The sequence below is a fragment of the Desmodus rotundus genome, chromosome 1, assembly GCF_022682495.2.
Source record: "Desmodus rotundus isolate HL8 chromosome 1, HLdesRot8A.1, whole genome shotgun sequence".
In the NCBI taxonomy this organism is placed as follows: domain Eukaryota; kingdom Metazoa; phylum Chordata; class Mammalia; order Chiroptera; family Phyllostomidae; genus Desmodus; species Desmodus rotundus.
In genome coordinates, this window is record NC_071387.1 from 1,408,956 (window position 1) to 1,431,378 (window position 22,423).

At 64.3% G+C, this 22,423-nt stretch overlaps 1 protein-coding gene across 2 annotated transcripts in view; it reads right to left on the minus strand.

The window, feature by feature from the left end:
* The window catches only part of VAV2 (vav guanine nucleotide exchange factor 2), a 100,727-nt gene that overhangs the window by 51,016 nt on the left and 27,288 nt on the right, over window positions 1-22,423 (minus strand). For both annotated transcript variants that reach the window (XM_045196800.2, XM_053919034.1), the window contains exon 2: window positions 22,261-22,377. In XM_045196800.2, coding sequence (XP_045052735.1) covers window positions 22,261-22,377 — 117 coding nt within the window. The remainder of the gene's footprint in view (window positions 1-22,260; window positions 22,378-22,423) is intronic.

Below are 22,423 nucleotides of genomic sequence, written 5' to 3' on the forward strand. Positions count from 1 at the left end.
GCGGCCAGATTACCAAACTCACTTGAGCACGTTGCCCCGGGAACTCGCCTCTCTGCCTGGTAAACCTGCAGGCAGCACCGCCGCGTACTTGGAAGAAGGAAACCATCACGAAGCGATCTCCCATCCCCGCGGTACCGCCCGCCCGAGTCTGCTTTCTCACACCGAGAGCGAAGCCAGGAGAACTTGGCGCTGCTGCCTTCGGGGCGACCAGCGGCCGCGGGGATCCACGGCCACGTCTCAGCCACCATGTGCCACGTGGGTCGGATGCGGGGAGATGGGAGCGAGCTGGACCCAGGGCCCCAGCGCCACTGGCTGAAGCCAGGGACAGGCAGCAGCTTTGCAACTGAGTGCAGGGAAGAAGGACCCGGTCACCCACCCTTTAAAACAGAGTTGGAGCTCTAGAGCCGTCAGGGACGGAAGAACAGGGACCCACAGAAAGGCCTGTGGCCCTCTCCACCTTGGCCCACCCTTTCCCGGCACCTGGGCCGAACTCGCAGTGCGGGCTGAACCGAATCCCTGGCAGGTACGGACCAAGACGCTCAAACGCCAGGGGGAGAGACCGCCCGAAGCCCCGGGACCGGCAGCCCGGGGCTTCGTGCCTCGCATGGCCAATGCACGAGTGAATCCATCAATCAATGGATGAACCCCGTGCAGAGGGACCCTCGGGCCCCAGTCCCCCCGATAGACAGGAGGGATGACAGACCCCTCGGCAGCCACACACCCCCGCCCGCCGTGTGCCTCCTGGGGTGCAGCCTGGGCACCAGCCCGCCCCAGACGCCCTCCTCGGGGGAAGCGCCGGCCCCTTTTGCCATTGAGGAAACAAGCTCAGAGAGGTGACCTGAGGCGACAAGTTACAGAAGCCGTTTTCATGAACTTGACATCACGAGAAAGCAGCAGAGAGGCACAAACCAGGACATGAGGCCAGAGGCCCGGGTTCGAGTCCCACACCTGCCTCTGATCCTCTAAGCCCTGTCTCCTCTCCGGGGCTCAGTGCCCCCGCCCCCCGTGGAGTGAAAGAACAATGTTCCATCCAGGTGATGAAGGCCCAGCACGCGTGCGGCCCACTCCCCGGCCGCCATCGGTCACGGCCCAGGGCGCTCTCTCCGGCTCCAGTCCCGGGCCGGTCCCAGGTGGCCACTGCCGCCTCCTCCACCCAGGCCCTGAGCGGCCTCTTCCACCAAAAAGATCAGGCACGAAACAAAAAGCCTGTGTCTGCCCGGGAAACGCCCGGACCAGACAGTCTCGGGCCCTCCGAGCACAGACTGGCTCCTGTCCCTGCCCAGCACCCCGTGCTCCGTGGCCCAGGACGGGGAGCGGACCCGCCGAGCACCTGGCCTCCCGCAGTTTCCAACCAGGCGGGTTTGTGGGAACCAGCTGGGGAGACTTCAAGCCCCTGGCGGAAGGAGCCTGGCGACCGCCTGGCCCGCAGTCTTCGAGGGACAGCTGAGAAACCTTAAAACGAGCAGGCAAGCGGGGAGGGGGCGGCGATGTGCCGAGGCCGCCCGTGGCTCCCAGAGGAGGCCCAGTCCAGAGGCCGAGCTGCGCTGGGGGCTGTCGGTCCCGCACACCACCCCCTCCGCAGCCCACATCCCACTTCATTCCCTCAGACCCCACGCAACCCAGTTTGGGGAGTGGTCCCTGAGGCCCGGGACTGTGTGTGACCAGTGACAAGCCCAGGAGGACCCAGCTCGCCCATCTGGCCATGGGCCTGGCTCTCGGCCCTGGCCTGGGCCCAAAAGGGCCAGCCCATCCACTCTGGAACTGAGGCTGACGGCGGTGGACAGAACCGCAGACCCCCACCCCCGGGCAGCAGGAGAGGCTGCTCAGCAGGCCCCTCTGAGGTCAGGAAGCCCATGCAACCACCAGGCGGTGGCTTTGGGGGGAGCTGGCTGGGTGGGCCAGCCCTGGGCCACTCAGCGTCTGTGAATGCAGCCTCCCTCCACCCGCCTGCCGCTCCCTGCCTCCTCCCTGGAAGTGACAGGGCCAGCAGCCGCCACAGGCTGAGCAGCCCCACCCCCTCAGCAGGTACAAAGGTGAACTCCAGGTGTGCTAAATACGGGAGTCAAGTCAACCCCAGGCTGCAGGCAAGCAGCAGCCTGTCTCCCCTGATGGAGTGGAAGCCTCAAACCAGACACAGGTTTGCAGACCGGTGTGAGTCACCCCTCAGCAGGTACAAGGGTCCCCAGAACAGCCCCGGGTGCCGGGGCCGGGGTGCTGACTCAACGTAACTGACAGCACCGTGGGGCAGAGCCCGCCTCTCTGGGAGGCACGAGGTCAGCTGCCCCTTCCCTCCTCCTCGTAGGAGAAACCTGGCCGAGGGGCCAGAGAGCAGGCGGCCCCAGCGCTGGCTGTCGGTCCGCCCCCCCCCCCCCCCCCCCCCCCCGCTGCCTCGGGCCTGGCACACTGCTTCCCGACCCGGCACCTGTGGTTGGGTGCCGCCACACTCCTGTGGGTTCAGGACCCTCACCCCCTCTTCCCAGGCGGGGAAACCGAGGCCCAACAGGTGACCTCCCTTGCTGGGGACACAACTCTGAGCCCAGCCCCATCCCCAGGCGTCTGCGTTTCCCTGAGGAGCGACCTGCCCACCCCACCCCCACCCCTTGCGCCGCCCAAGACCTGAAAAGGCTGCCGGAGCAGGAACAGGATTCTGTGTGCCCGTCCCGGCCTCAGGACGCCGGCGGTCGGTGCTGGGATGGGGGCAGCCACCAGAGAACGGCCACGCTGCGGCCCCCCCGCGGGCTGGAGACAGACGGCCCTGGGCACTCGCGGCCGCTGACCTGTCCTCTAGCTGAGTTACAGCTCCGCCGAACCCCTGGTGTGAACTGACCCTGAAGGGAGCCTGAACTCTGACCCCAAGCCTGAGCCCTGACCCTGAGCCCTGACCCCAAGCCTGAGCCCTGACCCCAACCCTTTGCCGCCCACCCCAACGGCCATTTGAACGGCCAGGGGAACCGAGACTGCACATCTCAGCTCAGGGCACGAATTCCTCAATATGCACCCTGGCCTCTGCAGTGGCGACCGAGGAGCTCGGCTGTGACTGCGAGAACAGCCCGGAGCACCCGGGGTGTGAGCCTCTGTCCCCAGATCAGCTCCGCGCCGCTCCTGGCCCACAGCGCCTCCCACCTGGCGTTTTCCCCGGGCTGTTGGCTGGCACAGGAGAGAGGGCGCCCCCTGGCTGCACAGGTGCAGTGGGGGCGGGGAGAGGGGCGCCGCTGGGCACCGGTTCCGCACGGCGCTCCATGTCGGATGCTCCCTGTACCACTCGGGGTGGGTGCGCTGCTGCCCGCCAAGGGTGGGGAGCGGGAGGGACCCAGGCTGGATCAGGGACAGCCGTCCACACCGCGGCGGCCACACAAGTTACAGGGCTACCTGCCAGCCAGGCGTTCGCACCGTTGGGTGCGTGTTTCTGGAAAGATCCAACAGGACTGAGCATTAAGAAGGACCACTCTGGGTCTGGAGGCCACCCAGCCCCCAGCCGAGAAGCTAGCGGCGAGCGAGGCGGGGCCTCCTATCCTCACCTGGGAGATAAAGACAACACCCCCCCACGTGGAACTGGCACCCCACAGCCTCGCCTTCGCAGGCAGGGCCACCCTTTCTGCGCCTTGCCCCCACCACTGGACAGAGGCAAAGCTTTGCAGGGACTGAATGTCTGTGTCCCCCAAACTCCCCTGTTGAAGCCTGGCCTGGGGGGTGGCGGTGCTGGGGGACCCTGGAAGGTGGTCGGGCCCTGAGAGTGGAGCTCCTGTGAAGGGTCCCTGGGTCTCCGGCTGCCACAGCTGACTGAGGTTTACACTAGGTTCGAGGGTCCCCCAAAATTCCTGTCCTTCCCCAAACCGGAGGTCAGGTTTCCAAAATGCAGAGGCCGACTCTGCTGTTCAGACCCAGAGAGCAGGACGTCCCCTCCCAGGTGACGCAGAGGGATGAAAGGCTGCAGTCCCAGGGACTCGAGGGCCCGGGGACCACGGCAGGCGCTGGTTCTTCCTGGTGGGAGGGTATCCTTAGGGGTCCTCGAGGGTTCAGGCCCACTCAGAGGACAGAGCCAGCTGCCTGCACGGCCCTGGGACTGTGAGGTCCCCCCACCCTGTGCCCTCCTTTGGGGTGAGGGCAGGGCGGGGCCACCTGCCAGGCCCATTCTGTGGGAAGTGACCCTTCACCCAGACTAGCCCTCGGGGACACCCTGCAGAAACTAATTGCCTGGAAGCATAAATGACACGCCCCAGGGATGTGGCAGGGCGGGGACAACTCTGACGGGAACAAAGCCGCCTCAGCTGCGAGGAGCCAGCCCACCCACCACTTCCAGGGAGGGGTGCCTCCAAGAAGCCAGGTTTTCAGAGAGGTGGGCAGCTGGGCGCAGGGAGCCAGCTGGGTCCTAGGACCCCACCTCTCTAAAAACAGTGACTACCAGCCAGCAGCCCCCTGCCCCATCGGACCCCCCGCCAGCCTCATACCCCCCCCCCACCTCCAGAAAGGACCCTGAGAGTCCACTCGCCCTTTCTGAAGACACCAAGAGGACCCCGGATGGCAGGAACAGAACGGCGGACTCGGGCAGCGGGCACAGTGACCAGGGCATGCCCATGACCGCCTTCTAGCCTGGCCCGACTCTCCAGCTGTGTCCCCGTGAGCTGGGGGAGGTGCGCTGAAAGACGGGGGCACAAGGCTGGGGGCAGCAACTGCTCAGGTCACCCTGGGTGTCGGTCGAGGTGACAGAGCACCCCCACTGCCTCCGCTTCTCCAGGGCATCTGCGCAAAGGGGGCCCCCAGCCCCGTCTAGGACAGGCCCCGGCATGCAGGCGGGAGGGAAGGCGGCTGGACCCTGGAAGCAGGGGGATGGACAAGCACGCGGAGAGCAAGCAGCTTCTCGCTGCTGCCCCACCTCGGGGGCGACCACCCCTCTGCCCGACTGAACGAGGAAGGTGTTGGAAGTGCCGCCCACGGGCTGCTCACCCCTCGACGCCTCAGGGTCTCACCTGACACAGGAGGAGCGTGCTGTGGGGTCCCATCCTGGGGCTCCGGGAGACACCCTGAATGTTCACGGGCTTCCTCACCCCCCACCTCCCCCAGGGGACGTCTGACACCCCCACACCGGACCTGGCTTCCGCGAGAATCCTGCTCAGGCGGTTTTGCTGGAACCCCCACCTGCTGTCTCATCTCAGTCTCTCTGATGAGGCTGCTGCCACAGCCCCGAGTGAAACCTGGCTCCCCTGTGACAGGCGGCGGCGGCGGCACAGCCTGGTGAGTGCACTTAATGCGGCAGGACGGCGCTCTCGGGCTCCCCATCGGTAACAAACACGGCGCCCACCCCGGCCTGGCTGCTGACACTCGCTGAGTAACACTTGCAACAAGCCCAGCAGGGTGGACACACCAAGGTTCCCCAGCTCCTGACCAGGTTTCTTCTGTTCAAAAAAAAGCAGAGAAACCCCTGGCTGGTGTGGCTCAGTGAACTGAACACCAGCCTGAGAACCAAAGGGTCACTGGTTCGATTCTCAGTCAGGGCACATGCCTGGGTTGTGGGCCAGGTGCCCAGCCGGGGCGTGTGAGAGGCGACCACACATTGATGTTTCTCTTTCTCCCTTCCTTCCCCTCTGTCTAAAATAAATAAATAAAATCTTAGGGAAAAAAAAAAAAAGAAAGAGAAAAAACCCCAATCCGGGAAAGAATAGGAGGTTAACTGTGCCCATGTGTGGCAAACACTTCTAGCTGCCACCACCCCTCACCCGCACCCCCAGGTCCCTCTCCATCTCCCGTGGGAGATGAGTCTCAGAAGGGCACAGGTGGCCCGGCCAAAGGCCCCATCCCCATCCTCACCTGCAGCAAAGCCAGGCCTTGGACCCGTGTCGGTCCACGAGCGGGTAAGGAGGAGAGGGCTGGGAGGAAGGCCCTGATCTTGAAAGGAAAGTGCTGCCCCTCCTTTTCCTTCCCTGATGTATGGAGTGTGGGTGTGATGGCAGAAGCTGAGCGGCCATCCTGTGCCGTGAGGGGGCTACACTCGGGATAGCAGGGTGAGGGTGTGTTTGAAGTCCGAGCTGCAGGCACTGTGGCGCTGCCTGGACTTCTGCCCTGGAGGGAGAAGCGTCCAGCCCGTTTAGCAGCTTTTACAGGATCTCCCGTCACAGCAGCCGCCATTGCCACCCAGTGCCGGCCATCGGCTTCCCCAGCCAGCAAGGACTGGGCATCTTATACCCAACGTACAAAGATACTCAGAGCTCTTCACGTCCGCGTAGGCGTTTTCTGAACAGTGGAGTTCAGCAGAGGGAAGAAGGGACAGTGGCAGGACAGGAGGTGGTTCTTCCAGGGGGACAGCCTGAGCCTGCCGGCCGCCCTCCAAGAGCCTAGAGCGGAGACTTGCCTGCCCCGCTCCCCCAGACTTCCCCGGGGGGCTGCACCTGCAGGCTCGGTCCAGGCAGCCCTAAGGCCAAAGGAGGGCTGCTCGACCTCCCGCCTGGGGAGAACGTTCTGGACGCAGCGCAGATGTCTCACACCAGAACGGGTTCTCTCGGACCAGGGGCCACAGTAGGAGCAAAAGAAAGGTGCAGGAGGGGACACGGTGGCCTGAGAACATGGTGTGACACAGCCCATCCCCTTGGGCCCTGGACACGTGACCTCTGCGGTCCAATCCTCAGTGACCTCGCCCACGATGGGGGCGCAATGGGCAACAGAGGAGGCTGACGACGGAGGTGGAGCGGGGGTGGGGGGTGCTCAGGAGGGCAGTGGGGGGGGCAGGAGAGGGAGGCATGCAGGGGAGTGGGGAGTAGGGGGAGGGGCTCAGTGAAGGAGGGGTAAGGGAAGCTGTGGGACCCCAGGGGGGCGGGTGGGCAGGCAAGAGCCCGGCTGGGGTTGCTCAGGCAGCTGCAGGAGAGGCCGTGGGGCCGCCCGGTGTGCAGGCAAGGCTCACAGGCAGAGGCACGCGGCTGTGAGCTGGGACGTACCCTCGCACTTAAACCGGCCTCTTTATTTTGGAAACCTGGGCGGGAGGCCGTGGGGGGAGCGAAGGCAGACACCCTCTTGAGGAGGCTCACACCACAGCCTGTAAACTCATTCACGTGGGGACGCCATTAAGTCCCTGGTCCCAGGTCACTCAGCGAGTGGGTCCTGGCGTCACAACAGCCAGACTCGGAGGCTCCCATGCGCCGATGCCGGACTGGCCACAGGGCAGCTGGACGGGCCTCCTGAGTGGGTTCCCATCCCGGGTCTCCACGCACAGAATGGAGACACCCAGGGGCCGTCTCGGGGACAGAGGACACAGGCTGGGGACGGGGCCACCCAGGGAGCAAATCCCAGCTGGGCTGGGGCTCTGAGGCCACGAGGATGCAAAGCCCAGGCCCCCGGAAACTCCTCAGCTCCTTAAGCAGGAAGGAAGGAAGGAAACCATCTGGGCCACGCGGGACGTGGCCAGCTGGTTAATGGCCTGGATCGGCGTGGCTGTGGGTCCCACCCCCAGAGTCCAGTCTGCACAGCAACTGACCACAGGGACGTGGCCCAGAGGGAAGGCGTGGGGACACAGGGAGAAGATGCCATCCACACACAGGGGAGCAGCCCCAGCTGGACCAACCGCCGACCTGCCCTCAGATTCCGGCCCAGGGACTGTGCCTGTCAGGAGCTCTGTGACGGCCGCCCTGGGCAACAGGGCCAGGGAGCTGGGCCTAAGCGGAGACTCGGACAGAGTGGGGGGCCAGGGCCTCGCTCCCACACAGCCACCTCGTGTGTGCCGACTGCCTCCGGGGAGACAGCACAGAGCACCGGTGGGCACCGCAGAGCACCCCTCGACGCCCTGCCCCTGCAGACCCGCCGGCCCCACTGGCTCCACGCCCCTTCCCAGCCACACCGGGACTCGCTCCCCTCTGGACTCTCTGTGGGCGCAGCCGAGCCTGCCTGCCTGCCCCCTGGGACCCCGGGTTGGGCCCAGGGCCCAGCACCCAGTGGCCCTGAGGAAACGAGCACTGAGTGGGCAGCCCCGTACACACTGCACGTCAGGGGGCCCGTCCCCCACAGCACCCCCGGAAAAGAGGGCCCTCGTGCACCCGTCCCCACCAAGGCTCCCGAGTCACCAAGCCCTGCGAGCATCCACCCCAAGGGAGGAGTCCTGGGGGGCGCACGCACCGCACGGACCTGAGCTTGAAGGCGGAGCACAAGGGTGACAAACACATTTTGTGGGTTGTGGGCGGAAGAGGGTAATTTTACAGTGACACTTTTAAATACTTTGTACATTCTCACCCGAGGACACGCTCACGGGTCGTAGAGAGAGGAAGGGAGGGAGGGAGAGAGAGAGAAACATTGATCGGCTGCCTCTCATACGTACCCCGCCAGGGACCAAACCCACAACCCAGGCCTGCGCCCTGACTGGGAATCAACCCGCGACCTTTCGGTTTGGGGAAGACGCCCCAACCCCCGGAGCCACACTGACCAGGGCATTTACAGTGTGTTTTTAAAGACGTGAGTACAGTAGCGACACTTAACTGAAGTCCCACTGTTGCGTCTACCCCTATACAAGCCTAGAAAACCGCGCTGGCCGAGACGCACAGCCCTCTCACCGGGCAAAGGGCGGCACCAGCCCGCGCTGTGCGTCTCCTCCTGCCTGGGTCGCACCCCAGCCCCAGCAGCGCAGCGCCCGGAGCCAGGCCTCCGATCCCACGGGGGCTCTTGGCCTCCACAGCTTTGTTCTGCGGGGACGACTCCTCAGAGAGCTGAGCGCCTCGGAGAGCTCAGAAAAGCAGAGAGTGACCCCAAATCTTCCCTTTCGAACCTCAACCCGACTCACACCAACAGCAGCGGCGATCGGCCTCCTTTTCCACGCTCCCGCCCTCCGGTGGGGTCCTGGGGTTTGAGCCAGGACGTGTCTCTCCCACAGCCAGCCGCGTGGGAGTGCACCAGCGCCCACCCTGCGGGCGGCAGAGGGGCTTGCAGGAAACCAGACCTCGAGATGTGCCCGGCCCAATGCAGATACGCCCCCGGCGGGGTCAGGCCGCAGACCAGCTGGCACGGCAGGTCCCGATTCCTGGGAGAGGCCACGCGCCACTCCGGCCCGTGGCCACAAACCGCCTGAGTTCCGACGGGGGCCAGCGCATGGATGGGCAGATGCACCAGGCCTCGATTCCAGGAGCGCCGCCCGTGCCTCTCGCCGGCCTGTCGCAGAGCCCAGGGAGGAGGGAGACCCCAGCACTGCCGTTCCAGGTGACAGCGCTGAGGCGGGTGAGACCCGGGCTGACCCCGCAGGCCGCTGAGCTGGGCCCCGCGCAGAGAGCCGCGTTCGCAGGCAGGGCCTGTGCAGTGTGCGGCTGCCACTAGTTCACCCAGTGGTCACTGATGAGGGGACGCGGTCCCAGCAGGGCCCCTCCGAGGACCCCAGGCCCTCTGAACCCCGTGAGGGGACCCGGAAGGCTCCCCAGCGGGGCACTCGCACAGCCTTCCGCGCGGCAGATGGACGTCCCCCCCCCCCCCCCCCCCCGACCCTCACTCCCGCGCCCGAAGCAGACGTCGGGGCGAGGCCCTGCTGCGCTTCCCACTCCCAGGGAGAGCGCGGGAGACACCCCTCCTCCACCGACTGTGCTCCAGAGAGCCGGGCCCCCCAAGGACGCGTGCCCATGCGTGTGCTTGGGGAGGAAGACGGGACACCTGAGGCCGTCTCCAGAAGCCTCTTCCTGTCCCCCGTGCACTCACTCATTCTAGAGGTTTACGGGCGGGGCCCCGCTCGCTCCTGGGGTCTGCAGATGGACAAGAGACAGACCCCCTGCCCTCGGGGCCACACAGCGGTCGCCACCCTGGTCGGTGGCTCAGGTGGTTGGAGCGTCCTCCCGTGCACCAGAAGGCGGGGATCCAATTCCCGGTCAGGGCACACACCTAGGTTTCAGGTTCAGTCCCCGGTCGGAGCACGTATGGGAGACAACCGATCGGTTTGTCTTACTCCCTTCCTCTCTGTCCAAAACCAATAAACGTGCTTTTTAAAGTAACTAAATTAAATAAGGAGGGCAGCACCATTCTGAAGAAACTGACTGGACGGAGAGGGTGTGGCTAGAGAGGGGTGGGCAGGGCCCTGAAGGAGGGAGGGTGCAGTCCAGGCAAGTGCCAAGGTCCTGGGGGATCGCAGCCCAGCCTGATGGAGGAGCTGGGGGGAGGCAGAGGGGACCGACAGGAGGGCACAGGCAGGCTACCTCTGGAGAGGTGACTTTGGGTGCTGTGTGAAAAGCTGCTGGGGCCCTGGATGGTGTGGCTGAGCGGATGGACTGATCACTGGCCTGTGGACTGAAAGGTCGCTGGTTCAATTCCCAGTTAGGGCACATGTGTGAGAGGCAACCAATCAATGTTACACTCCCTCTCTAAAAATAAATAAACTGTATTTTTTTTTTTTAATGCTGGCAGGGGTGGGATGGGGGAGGGGTGGGGGGACAGCAGCAGAGAGAACAGACAGGAGAAGACGGAAGTAGCCCAGGTGTGGCCACCAGCAGGGGAAGTGGCGAGCAGTGGTTGATTTAAAGATGTTATTTTTGTTAAAGATTTATTTATTTATTTTTAGAGAGGGAACGGGGAGTGAGAAACAGAGGGAGAAGAACATCAATGTGTGTTTGCCTCTCGCACGCCCCCTACTGGGGACCTGGGCAACAACCCAGGCATGTGCCCTCACTGGGAATCGAACCAGTGACCCTTTGCTTTGCATGCAGGCACTCAATGCACTGAGCCACACCAGCCAGGGCTAAAGATTTTATTTGTTTCTAGAGATGGGGAAGGGAGAGAGAAAGGGAGGGAGAGAAGCATCGATTGGTTGCCTCTTGTGCGCCCCCCAGCAGGGCACCGAACCCGCAGTCTAGGCTTGTGCCCTGACTGGGAATCTAAGCGGCAACCCAGACAACGCTCGGCCCACTGAGCCATGCCGGTCGGGCGGGCGGCAGTTGGTTTAGGTAATTCGGGGTCCCTGGCCTCAGCCCACGGACCTTTCGGCTCGAGGGTCTCTGTTGAAGAGACGGTGCCACACCTGGTCCCCAGGTTGTGACCATCAGCCACACGTTTGCTGGGGCCAAGACAGGTCGTGGCAGCCAAGCAGGGTCTGCCGATGGGCCACGTGGGCCTGCAAGGGGCAGTGAGGGACAGCAGAGGGACACGGGGGGGGACACAGGGAGGGACAGCCGAGTTCTGTCCTGCACAACTGGAGGAGGAGCCAGGACCAAGGCCCCACTCCCTCCACAGGTGACGCCCAGGAGGCTTCTGAGCAGGAGGGGAGGGCAGAGAGCAGGCGTCCAGAGGAGGGTCTCGGGGGAGACCCCCAGGGAGGGTGGCGGCTGTGCAGGGCTCCGCGGGGTCCAGAGGACACAGCAGACAGCTGAGCCCACCAAGACGCCCAGATTCTGGACATCTGGACAAACACAGGCGCGTGCGCGCAAGCACACATGTGTGCGCACAAACATGGGCATGCACAAATACATGTGTGCACCAACACACGTGTGCACCAACATGCGCCACAAACACGTGTGTTTGCCAGCACACATGCGCATGCACATGTGCACAAACTTACACACAGAAACACACGTGTGAACACATACACACATGTGTGTGCGGGTGCACAACGGGTGCGCGCCCGCGTCTTTCCTCCCGAGGCCTGGCAGGAGGCCAGCACAGGCCACAGCCAGCCCACCGGAGACAGAGGACAGGGAGTCTCCCACAGGCGCCTCTCTGCTCCTAACCGGCTGCCGCCTGCTCTGCGGGGGAGGCTGAGAGAGCACGGAGCTGAGCGTGGTCGGTGCAGATAAGGCAAAATAAAGGCACAAGATGAATTGCCGCAGAGCCGGTGACTCGTGCTGTATGCCAACTGACAGCGATTCATCTGGGAAGTTCCCTCCTGGGGAGACACCTCGTTCGTGGGAGGGCAGGGTGGTGGGCGCAGACAAAGGCCGGGCGAGGCGGGCACCGCGCACCTGGGACCGGCCGGGACACGCGCCCGCTCACTGCGCCGGGGCTGGGATCCGGGCCGGCAGAGTGGCCCTGCTGGAAACCGAGCGGCTTTTCACAGGGAGCCTGGCCCCTTGAGATGGCACAGTGGTTGGGGGGAGCCTCGGTGGCCCGAGGGAGAGAGACAAGGAGGGAGAAGCGGGAGAGGGAGGAGGGGCCGTGCTAACTAACAGCGGTCAGGAAGAGTCTCCGCGTGTGGACACGGGGCAGGTCGGGAGGGGGAGGACAGGAGGTGGCCTGGGTGCCGATGCCGGGCTCCCCAACAGCACATTGTGCCAGAGCCGGTCACTCCACCACCGGAACCTCGGCGTGCCATCCATCACACGCGAGGATTACCTGAGGCCCTCACAAAGCAGCCCCGCGCTTCGGGGCTGCCGCAAAGTCGGGGCTCATGAAGGATTCATAAGGAGGAGGAGGCTGCTGCTCTCTCGGGGCCTGTGCCCACGGCCCCCACCCTGCCTACACTCACCAAAGTCTCTGCTCTGCTCACCAAGCCAAGCTGGCCCCAGACCGTCCCTCCCACCAGGGGCCGGTGGTGGGCCAGCCTGGAATCTGGACTCGGCCCCTCTCTTCCCTGCGAGGGGCCCCAGTTCCTTCTCCATCCCGACCAGAACCCATTATCAGGAGCGAGTCGGACAGACCCCTCAGCACGGAGAAGTGAGTGATAAAGCCTGATGGGTTACCTGCATCAACAGGAAAACGCTTCGGTCAAAGGAACGACTCTCTAATGGTGGAGGGTCAAGATGCACGTTTTATGACCTACCATGAGAGAGACAGAAAACCCGTTTCTTTCTCTTTTGCTCGCCAGGCTCTATATGTTCACGAAAGACAGAGCCACCCTTTTCAGTAAACCGATGACATACAACCTCCAAAGTGCCTTCAGCAACTCAGAGCCAATACTGGTCCCTCCGAAATCACCAGAACGACCACGCAGAGGGACATGTCTGTTCCCCTCGAGTCAACCCAGACCGTGGCTGTGCCTGGCTTCCACCCCTGTGATGGATGAGGAAACCGAGGCACAGTGAGGGGGCACCTCTGCCCAGGTCAGGCCTTTGCTGAAGGGCTGAGTTCCTCCTGCCTCCCCCCCTCCCAGAACAGAACCCAAAAGACTGCAGCAAGACAACACTGGAAGCAGGAAAGGCTGGGGGACCCTGTATTAGTCCCTCTGAGTTGCGGTAACAAGGTGCTGGAGACGGGGTGATTCACCAACAAATGGTTATTCCTCACACTCTGGAAGCTGGGCGTCCGAGATCAGGGTGCTGGCGGACTCAGTGTCTGGCGAGCATCCTGCCTCACAGAGAGGCGTCCTCCCCTATCGAAGGGGCGAGGGGACTCTCTTCGGTCGCTTTATAAAGTCACGGACCCCCCCTCATGAAGCTCCAGCCTCGTGACCGAATGGTACCCAAACCTCACCTCTGCGACCGTCACACTGGGGCTCAGGGGCCAGCGCGTGGATTTGGGGGCACACTGTCGGTCTGTGGAAGCCCGACGGCAGAGACCGGGCTGTGGCAGAGAGTTGCTGTACTGCTGCCCGCCCACACCGCCTCGGCCGCCGAGACCCCCGCCCGTCCGGGCCCATTGCTGCGCCCACAAGTGCTCCTCGACGCCCCTCCCCGACCTCCTGCCGAAGGGCGTCAGCAATTTCTCATTTCCCTGCTTCACCGACTCCATTTTCCAAAGTGACTGAGCCTCTAACACCATTAAAGATGATTTAATTTGCTTTTCCTAATGACATGCCCACCGTACGAGGACATTTCTCCTTTCCACTTGAAAGTCACCGCGGGCGATTTTCTCCGGTTAAGTTAATAGGGAGCCAACCCATCGGAAACGAAATGGAGGCGCACCAGCGCGGCCAGAAACCCCTTTAAACAGAAGGGAGCGGGGCGTGGCTGGGCGGAAAGACAAAGCCGGCAGAGTCTCCCGTTTAAGTGCCTTATTTCGGGTTCCAAGTGCTTCTGGGGGCCAGTCCAAGCCCCACCCAGCAGCCGCCCGGCCCTCCTTCACCAGGGAGCACCCCGGAACCCAGGCCAGACACCCGGCCTCCAGAGGGCGCCCTCCTCCGGCACCTGCTGTCAGGACGAAGCGGCTCTGCCAGGCCGGTGCGGTTTCGATGCCCACTGAGCAGGTGAGCTGAGGGAGGTCCTCGGCGAGGGACGGCGCCTCGCCAAGGCCGCCCCCCTGGTAAACACAGAAGCAGAACCAAACCCGGCCTCCCGGCTCCGTCCAGTCCCGGCCCCCGGGAGCCCCAGCCTCCCAGGGCCGACAGCCGCACCATCCTCTCTCCAGACCCTGGTGTCCTCGTCTGGCCTGTCACCCCGGCCGGGCTGCGCCCCCCTGGTGAGCGGCTGGACGGCCCAGCACCCCCTCGCCAGCCTCCCTCGATGCCACGTCCCTGCGTTTGTGGCGAAGCGGCGCTGTGCACGTGGCCAGCCCTGCCCAGCTCTCAGCGCCGACCCGTGAGGCTGGTGCCAACAGGACACGGGCTCCCGGCTGCAGAGCGGGAGGGCCCAGAGGGGCTGGGAGGTCACAGCCCGAGGCTCCAGGACTGCAGGTCTGTGTGGCACCGAGGAGCTGCCTCCTGGCACCCCCGCCGGGGCCGTCCAGCCCGGGTTAGGGCGTTCCTGGAACCCAGACTCCCAGCCCAGGACCCTGCTGTCCCCAGCGGCCAGCACAGTCGGCCGACTTCCCGGGTCAAAGGCGGCCCTCAGCCAGCACCGGATTCTTCTTGAACATTCCTCTCGTGTGGGGAGGGAGAAAGGCCACCAAGCCATTTTTGCCACCAGCTAAAATATTTCAGTCTCAGATCAAAAAGGACGAGAGCCGGAAACGGCGCGGAAGTGGAGCCAGGTGGATGTGTCGGTCTCAGGGCAGCAAACAGACAGCGGCTCCTGGTGTCCCTGGGCCCGGACGGTCCCCCCTCCGCCCTCTGTGCTCGGTGCTTCCTCGAGGCCCCGCCCTGCTCCCCGGGCACTGAGACACCACTGACCCTCCGTCTCCGGGCGAAAGTGCTACCGTGTACCCACCCCACGACCTGCGGGAGCCAGGCCTCACCACCTCCACACCTGTGAGCCCCAGAGGCGAAAGCAGCTCCAGCAGGTGAAGGGACCTGTGGTCCCGGGCTGGGGCCAAAGCTGCATCCCAGTCAGCCCAGAAGGTGGTCCTCAGCCCTCCCATCACCTGGTGACTGGGCTTAGGGGGCCCGGAGGGAGAAGCCACCAAGTAGGCCTGTCCTCAGTCAGCCTCAGTGCCCCCCCACCTCCCGGCAAAACTGGAGTTCTGGCTAGAAGGTTGCTAAGGCCACCATTCCCGGACCTGTGCCTCCCCTGTAGGCTAGAGCAACCCAAAGCGGCTTCACAGAGGACGAGGCACTGGGCTGCCCAAACCCTACTGTGGGGTAAGTCCGTGAGAGGGGAGCCTGGAGAGCCCAGCTGTCCAGACTGCTCACCCAGCCAGAGGCCTGGGCACCGAGGTCCGCAGCTCCGCACAAGCCACACCGACACCACCAATGGGAGGAGGGTCGTCCCTCTCCAGATGCCGCCCTCGAGCGCCCCAGCTGACGGCCAACCGAGAAGCCTCGGGCTGGCCTAGGACAGGGTGCTGCCTGCCCACCTCGGAGCCCCCTCTGCCGCCTCCCCACCAGCAGGCAGGCGCCGCCAGCCCCCCAGGCTGCCTAGAGATGGTTGGCTGTGCCCTGCACGGTGAAAGCTACCCAAACAGGAGCCCTTGAAGGCCACCGTCCCAAGGAAGCCAAGCACCCTGGACACACCCAAACGGAACACACCCAACGCAGAACTTCCTCCCAGCCGTTTTGTTGGTGGGTGAGCCGCTATCAGGTGTGGACCAGAAAAGCTAATTGGCGATGTAACTCATAATTAGTCTTTGATTAATTAAGAATGGGAAAACTAATTACCTAATAAATGTGGTTGTGTCACATGCATCATCTTGGAAAAGGGGTGACCCTCACTAAGGAGGGAGGGAAGGGCACTCAGGAGGGCCCGTGGAGGACACAGCTGGGGCCCACGGCCCCCAGGCCCAGCCGCGTGGGAGACAGCGCTGCCCCTCACATGCTCCACAGCGGGTGCTGTGTGTGGGGGGGGGTCTGTCTGCTCACCACCCGGTCCCCCGGCCCACAGAGAGCACTCCACCGCCTTTGTCGAATGAATGAATGGGTGGGTGGATGGATGGGGGGCTGGGGGGGTGGCTGCGTCTTCAGACCACTGCACCTCCAGGAGGAACGCTGTGTCCCCCGCTAAGGAGCCCGGCCCTGGTCACCGGCCCAGACACAGCAGGACATACCTCCCTGACCGCTGCTCCCGCGGCCGCACCAACTGCCCTCCCGCTGCAGCGGGGCTCTGCTCTGAGCGCCTCTTCCCTGCGTGGCACTGAGCCAACACCAAAGTGTCCCAAGCCCCGTCCTCCAGGACCCCTCTAAAGGGGTCCCAGAGCGCTCGCCTTCCCTGGCCCCCCTGCACTGCACAGACCCAAGCGGGACCGGGGCCACGTGAGGCCAGACTCCAAGGTGTCATCGCCCTCTGTGAGCCCCACAGCGAGGGGCCACGATGGTGGGGGCCCCAGGGCCGTGCTCACACGCCTCCTTTGCAGGAGGCCTCTTGCCGGCCGTCATGGTTACAGGGAGGCACTGAGTCCGACAGGGCCACAACCCAGGCCCGGGCCCGGCCTTCCCAGGCGGGTAGGCGCGGCTCCAGCCTTCACTGGGCCCCCGCACACCAGGTCCTCTTCTCACCTGGAGACCACCCCGGGGAACAGCCCTGACATCACGCTGCACCCACCCGAGCTCCCCACAGGCCCTGCCCACTCCACCAGCTCCGAGGTGAAGCTGCCAGGGAGCAGGGCCCTGAGACAGGATAGGCGCCCACCACCGAGTGGCGCAACGTCCACCGAGCCAGCCTGCTGAGACATCCGGCCTCCACAGAAGGGCGGCCTCGAGGGCTGCACGGGGGCGGGGTGGGGGGGTTCCGATGACATCTACAGCAGTGGTTACCTGCGCACAGCCCGGCCCGGCCCCGGCAGGTGTCTCGGGCCAGGCAATGGCACGCAGGCCTGCCTTCCTGACAGCAACGGGTCAGCAAACACGACAGAATGGGCCGAGCTGCCGTGACCCGGAGCCGGGTGCTCCTTCCAGAACTCCACAGTGAGGGTCCCCGGGCTTCGGGGGCCCAGGGCCTGGGAAGGTGAGGGGCTGTGGGCTCAGCAGTGCGGGCACGAACGTCCACATGCACAGCCTGTTTGCACACGCACACTCACAGCAACACTGTACAACGGCCAAAAGGCAGAAGCTGCCCCATGCGCGTCCACGGCGACAGGGAAACAGAACGGGCGGGCCGCGCACCCGGGCGTCACCCAGCCTTGGAGAGGAAGGGGTGCACGCCGCAGCCTGCATGGACCTGGAGCAGGTCCCGCTCAGGGCCAGACGCCGTCACCAAAGGCCACCTGTGCTGTGACCCCACTTACGCAGACTGCCCAGGACAGACGGAGGCACAGACACAGAAAACAGACTGCTGGCCGCCCGGGCCGGGGGCTGGGGGAGGGATGGAAAGTTTGGCTGCACATCTTCGAATACGTTGAATGACAATGAACTCCACACACTCTGACCAACGGTAGAGCGGCAAGGACCAGCCCTGGCCGGTGGCTCAGTTGGTCAGAGCGCTGTCCCGGGAACCGAAAGGTCGCAAGTTCAGGCCCCGGTCAGGGCATATTCGAGAGGCAGCCGATCCACGCATCTCTCTCACGTCGACATTTCTCTCCCTCTCTCATCACCCCCCCCCCCTGAAGTCAATGAGCATGTCCTCAGGTGAGGATTTAAAAATTGATAAATACTGGGTTATGTCCATTTTATCATAATAATTTTTTTAATGAAAGTCAGAAAGGATCGCCCAGGATAAACACTCCAGGGCTCCAGCCCCAGCTCCCTGCCCTGAGTTTCGGGGAGGGCGGGGAGCTGCCTGTGTACGCAGCTCGCTCGTGGCTGACGGCCTGGGAAAGGCTTTCGGAACCGCCGAAGGGCCCTTCCGGGCAAGGTCACGGCTACCAGCCTGTGCTTCAGAGAGGCTGGCCCCCACCAGGGGCTGACTGGCCGCAGACCCCTGGTGCCTCTGGAAGTCCCAGAATTCTTGAGAAGGGCCTCCAGGCCTCCAGGAAAAGACACTTTGTTACAATTATTTTTTTTACACTTTGATACTCTTTCTTCTCACCTCCTTAGTCTCATTCAGCTTTTTTTGCAAGGGGACAGCAAATTGTCAGGCTTCAATAGAAACAATTAGTGCCTCTGGTCTTGGGGAGAAACAATTTGCCAATTAAAATTTACTTAACTGTGGATACAGGCAGGCAGACAGTCCGGAAAATTCAAGCTCCTCATCAACCCCGGCAGGGGACCCGCAGAGTAAAGCAGACACGGAAGAGAAAATGCCAGAGATGCAGCCCTCGAGGACCAGAGAGAGAGGCAGCCGCCCTCAAGGGGTCGTTCAGCCAGCGCCCCGTCCAGCTCACGGACAGGGAAACCGAGGCGCTCAGAGGTGAGCCGTGAGGCTCGGTGGCCGAAGCCAGGCTGGGCACACACTCCTGTTCCGTCACCTCCACCCCAGGCCTCTCCACCAGATGTGGTGGCTGCCACCACAGGCACCCGAGAACCCCAGCCCAAAAATGAACTGTCAGTGAGAAAGGAGCAGACAGGCACGATCGATCACTTGCTGGGGACAAGGACCTGCCTGCTCGGCCAGCGGCCCCTCTCAGAATTGGGTGGCCAGCGGCCACCTCCCAGGGGCCCTGCCCAGGGGGCTGAGCCACCGAACAGAGCCCCCCTGCTACAGCGACAGCACTATGACTAGTAATCAGCGTGCAGTGGTGTGGGCCGGGCACGGAGATGAGGGGTATTGGATCAGTACCCCGACGCTGCCGGCTCCCTTCCTCCCGGACCGGACCGAGCCCAGGGCACACATCCCTCCATGCAGGGGCTCAGAAAGTCAATGGCGTGGCGGGGTGACAGTGCCATACAGCCCGTCACCTCGGACCCTCCCGCCATCCTCAGGGGCAGGCCAAGCAGACCTAGTTCACTGGTGGGAGGAGCCCAGCCCAGTGCCTGCTGGGTCCTGACTCCGGCCCCTCCCCTGCGTCACGCTCTGTCCTGAGCCCTGAAGATGTCTCCACTGGCCCGCTTTTGCCAAGCTTCTAGAAGCACCGGTGTCCCGGCGGAGTGGGGACACCGTGGGTGGAAGCCTGCGGGAGGGCAGGGCCTCCATGCCGGCCGCCTGCCCATGGCAGAACCGCACGCGGACCATGCCCTGTGCCTGCCAACGGCAGCCTCGCTGGGCGGGGGCGGGGGCTCGGGGGAACAGGAGTGGGCCTCGGCCGCCGGCCAGACCCGACTAAACGCCTCACTTGCACTGTCACCGGGGACACGAGGGGACGTGCCTTCTCTGAGGGCCGGGGTTTCCTTCCTTCCTTCCTGAGGCCCCTGACGGGATGGCGAGGCTCGTGGACGTCAGGAGCCCAGCACACGGCGTGGAGCCCGCCCACATGAGCGCTGCCGGGGGCCAGAGGAAGAGGGCGGGCAGGCAGTGGGCTGGAGGGTGGGCAGAGCTCTCCGCCCTCTGGTGAACTGGCTGCCCAGCCACTTTGCACTCAATTAATAAATCAGCGGTCCGCTGGTTGCCCCAGCCTTGCTGGCGGCCCGGCCTCACTGCTTCAGAAGATCCGAGCCTCCGAAAACGTTTTAATGAGTAATAAACAAGAGCGTTAACCCCGTTCATTTGAGGGTGTCTGCTGTCCGCTCTTCGACTCAGACAGCAGACAGAGCCGCCTTCCCCTCGGGTTGTTCCTTCTGCCAGAAACGGAGGCGAGTGGGAGCCGAGTGACCAGGCAGGTCCCCGACACAGAGCCGCCAGGCAGGGGCATCTGGGAGCAGCGGCGGACCCCACCGGAAATAGGCCCCCACTGTGGCGAGGGGCACGGCCCCATAGGTCCCAGCTCAGCCCCCGGAGTCGAGCGTCTTCCCCTCGGGCCTCACCCACCCAGGAGACCAGGATGGACCCAAAGACGCTGCCTGTCCCCCAGCCGGGACTCCCGCCACGCGTCAGCGCCAGCGGCGGCTCCGGGCCGAGCAGAGCAAGCAGTCCCATCTTCACGGCCACTATGGGGCTGGGCTCCTGGGGGGCAAAGACAGAGCTGGGCCCAAGGGAAACCATGTCCCTGAAGAGATGAACGGGACCTTTGGTCTCTGTGCCCAGAGGGAACTGCGACACCAGACCTGCGCCTCATCGTCACCGAGCTGGGAGGACCGGGAGGCCGGAGCCCAGCCCTGGCTGTAGCTGGCCTATCCCCCCCTCCCCCGCCTCCGAAGCGCCCAGCCCCTCGCCTGATGAGGCGCAGGCAGCACTGGCCGGAGCGCCAGAGAGAGCTGGGCTTGGCTTGCGTTCTCTTGTCCCAGGTGTCCCATCCCTGGACATCAGAGGGACTCGCTAAGCAGCACAGGCCCCGGACAGTGGCCCCCCTCAGGGAGAGCGGGTCCCAGCACCTCGCCCCTCCCCCCGCCAGTGGCAGTCAGCAGGGTGGCCCTAGCCCCAGGCGCAGCAGCCGGGCGAACCCCCAGGGGAGGGGGCCGGTGCATGGGTGAGCAGCCAGGGGGACAAGGTCGGGCAGGACGGCAGGGCGGTGTGGACGACACATCCACGGCGCCCGCACAGCCCCAGGTGGCCCAGCCCCAGCCAGGCAGCCAGCACACAGAACCAGGAGGCGGCTGGGAGGACGAGGGCGGGCCAGTGGGGCGCGCACCAGGTGCTGAGCTGGCCACAGTGCACCGGGCCTGCCTTCCTGCTCCGCAGGCTTTGGAGGGGGCTTCTTACCAGCACTTCACAAGCAGAACTTAGAGAAACTGAGTCACCTGGGCAGGGCCGACCAGCCTGACAGCAGAGCTGGGACCAAGCATGGCCTGAGTGTGCGTGCAACAGTGTGCGACAGTGTGTCTAGGTGCAACAGTGCGTGGCAGCGTGTGTGTGTGTGGTGTGTGGCGGTGTGTGACGCTGTGGGTCTGTGTGTGTGTGACGGTGCGTGTGTAAGGGTGTCTCTCCGGCTGTAAACAGTGCATGTGTGTGCACATTCTGTGCTCTGAAGGACCGTCCCCGTCCCCGACCCCGACACCAGCGTGCGCAGGAGAAGACAGCAGCGCGGTTCCCATCCCCACCCCCACCCCGCCCGAAAGCAAGTCCGTGGGAACTGAGGAGCCACTCCGGGGGAGGAAGCCACGTGGCTCCGTTCGAGCTTCAGCAGCTGCGCCCTGGGCAGAGGGCGGCATGGCGGCCTCTGAGTCCCGGGCAGGGCCACCGGGGGAGCCGGGCTGAGCCCTCTAAGAAGGAGACAGAGAACTAAGACCTGGGCGATCGCACACGGAGACTCGCTCGTCCGTCCGTATGTCCCAGAGTCTCGCCTCCAGGGCATTGCAGGGTGCGGGAAGACTCGGTTGGGCCCAGGTGGCTTGTGGGAAAGCCCCAGCCGGGGCTGCCGATCTGACGCCCTGGGGCCCTTCAGACATGGGTTCTCCAAGCACTGGCCTCGCAGCACCTGTCACTGCAAATTCAACCCCCTTCTTTCACTTCGGAAGTGACACATCCGCAGAGCCCCTCCCCAGGCACCCGGCCCCTGATGATGGTCCTCACGTAAACCAGGCGAGAATCTCTCCTCCAAGTCCCATCGGCAGGTGCAGACTCGCCCCTCGGCTCGTCTGGGAATGGGCCTGGCCAGCAGCCCAGCCTCCAAGAAGTCCTCACAGTGCTGGTCCCGGGGGTTTAAAAGGAGTGACCCAGGGCCTGCTGTGCTTTCTCAGGACAGCTGCCAGGGGACACTTTCTGCAAACACAGGAGACTCTGGGTTGTCTGCCCCGGACCGAGGGGTCCAGGCCATGAGCCGCTCTCGGCCTCATGCCTGTCAGGGCCCCCGCGCATGGCCTGCATCACCTCAGCCAGCCCCGCAGGAGCGGCGGTGGGGGTGGGGGGGCGCGGCCCGTTCTCCTGCGAAGAGCCGAAGACTCAAGCCCCCCGGTGGGAAGGGCTCCGTCCTCGTCCGTGCCCCACTGTCCCTCCACCCTCCCAGATTCACAACTCCTGGCCTCGCCCCGAGTGCCCCCAGCAGGGAGCCACTGTCCTGCCGCCCCAGCCCCTGATCCGGCACCTCACACTCCCGCCTGCGCCTGCCGGACCGACGGCGGATGCAACGACCCCACCCGTTCTGTGCGGCAGCGCCTGCCGCGGAGCCAACCCTCGGCCACCGCACCCGGGGGACACAGGCTGACTGAGGCTGGAGGACCAGGCCACTCACCTTCCCAAAGTCACGGACGTCGAAGAGGTCAAAGGGGTCAAACAGCTCACTGTTTCGTAATCCAAACTTATCGTGGCAGACTTTAAGGAAGGTGCGGATGTTCTTCAAACACAGGAACTGAAGGAGAGAGGAGAGAAGCCGTTACGCTGTGAGGCCCAGCAGC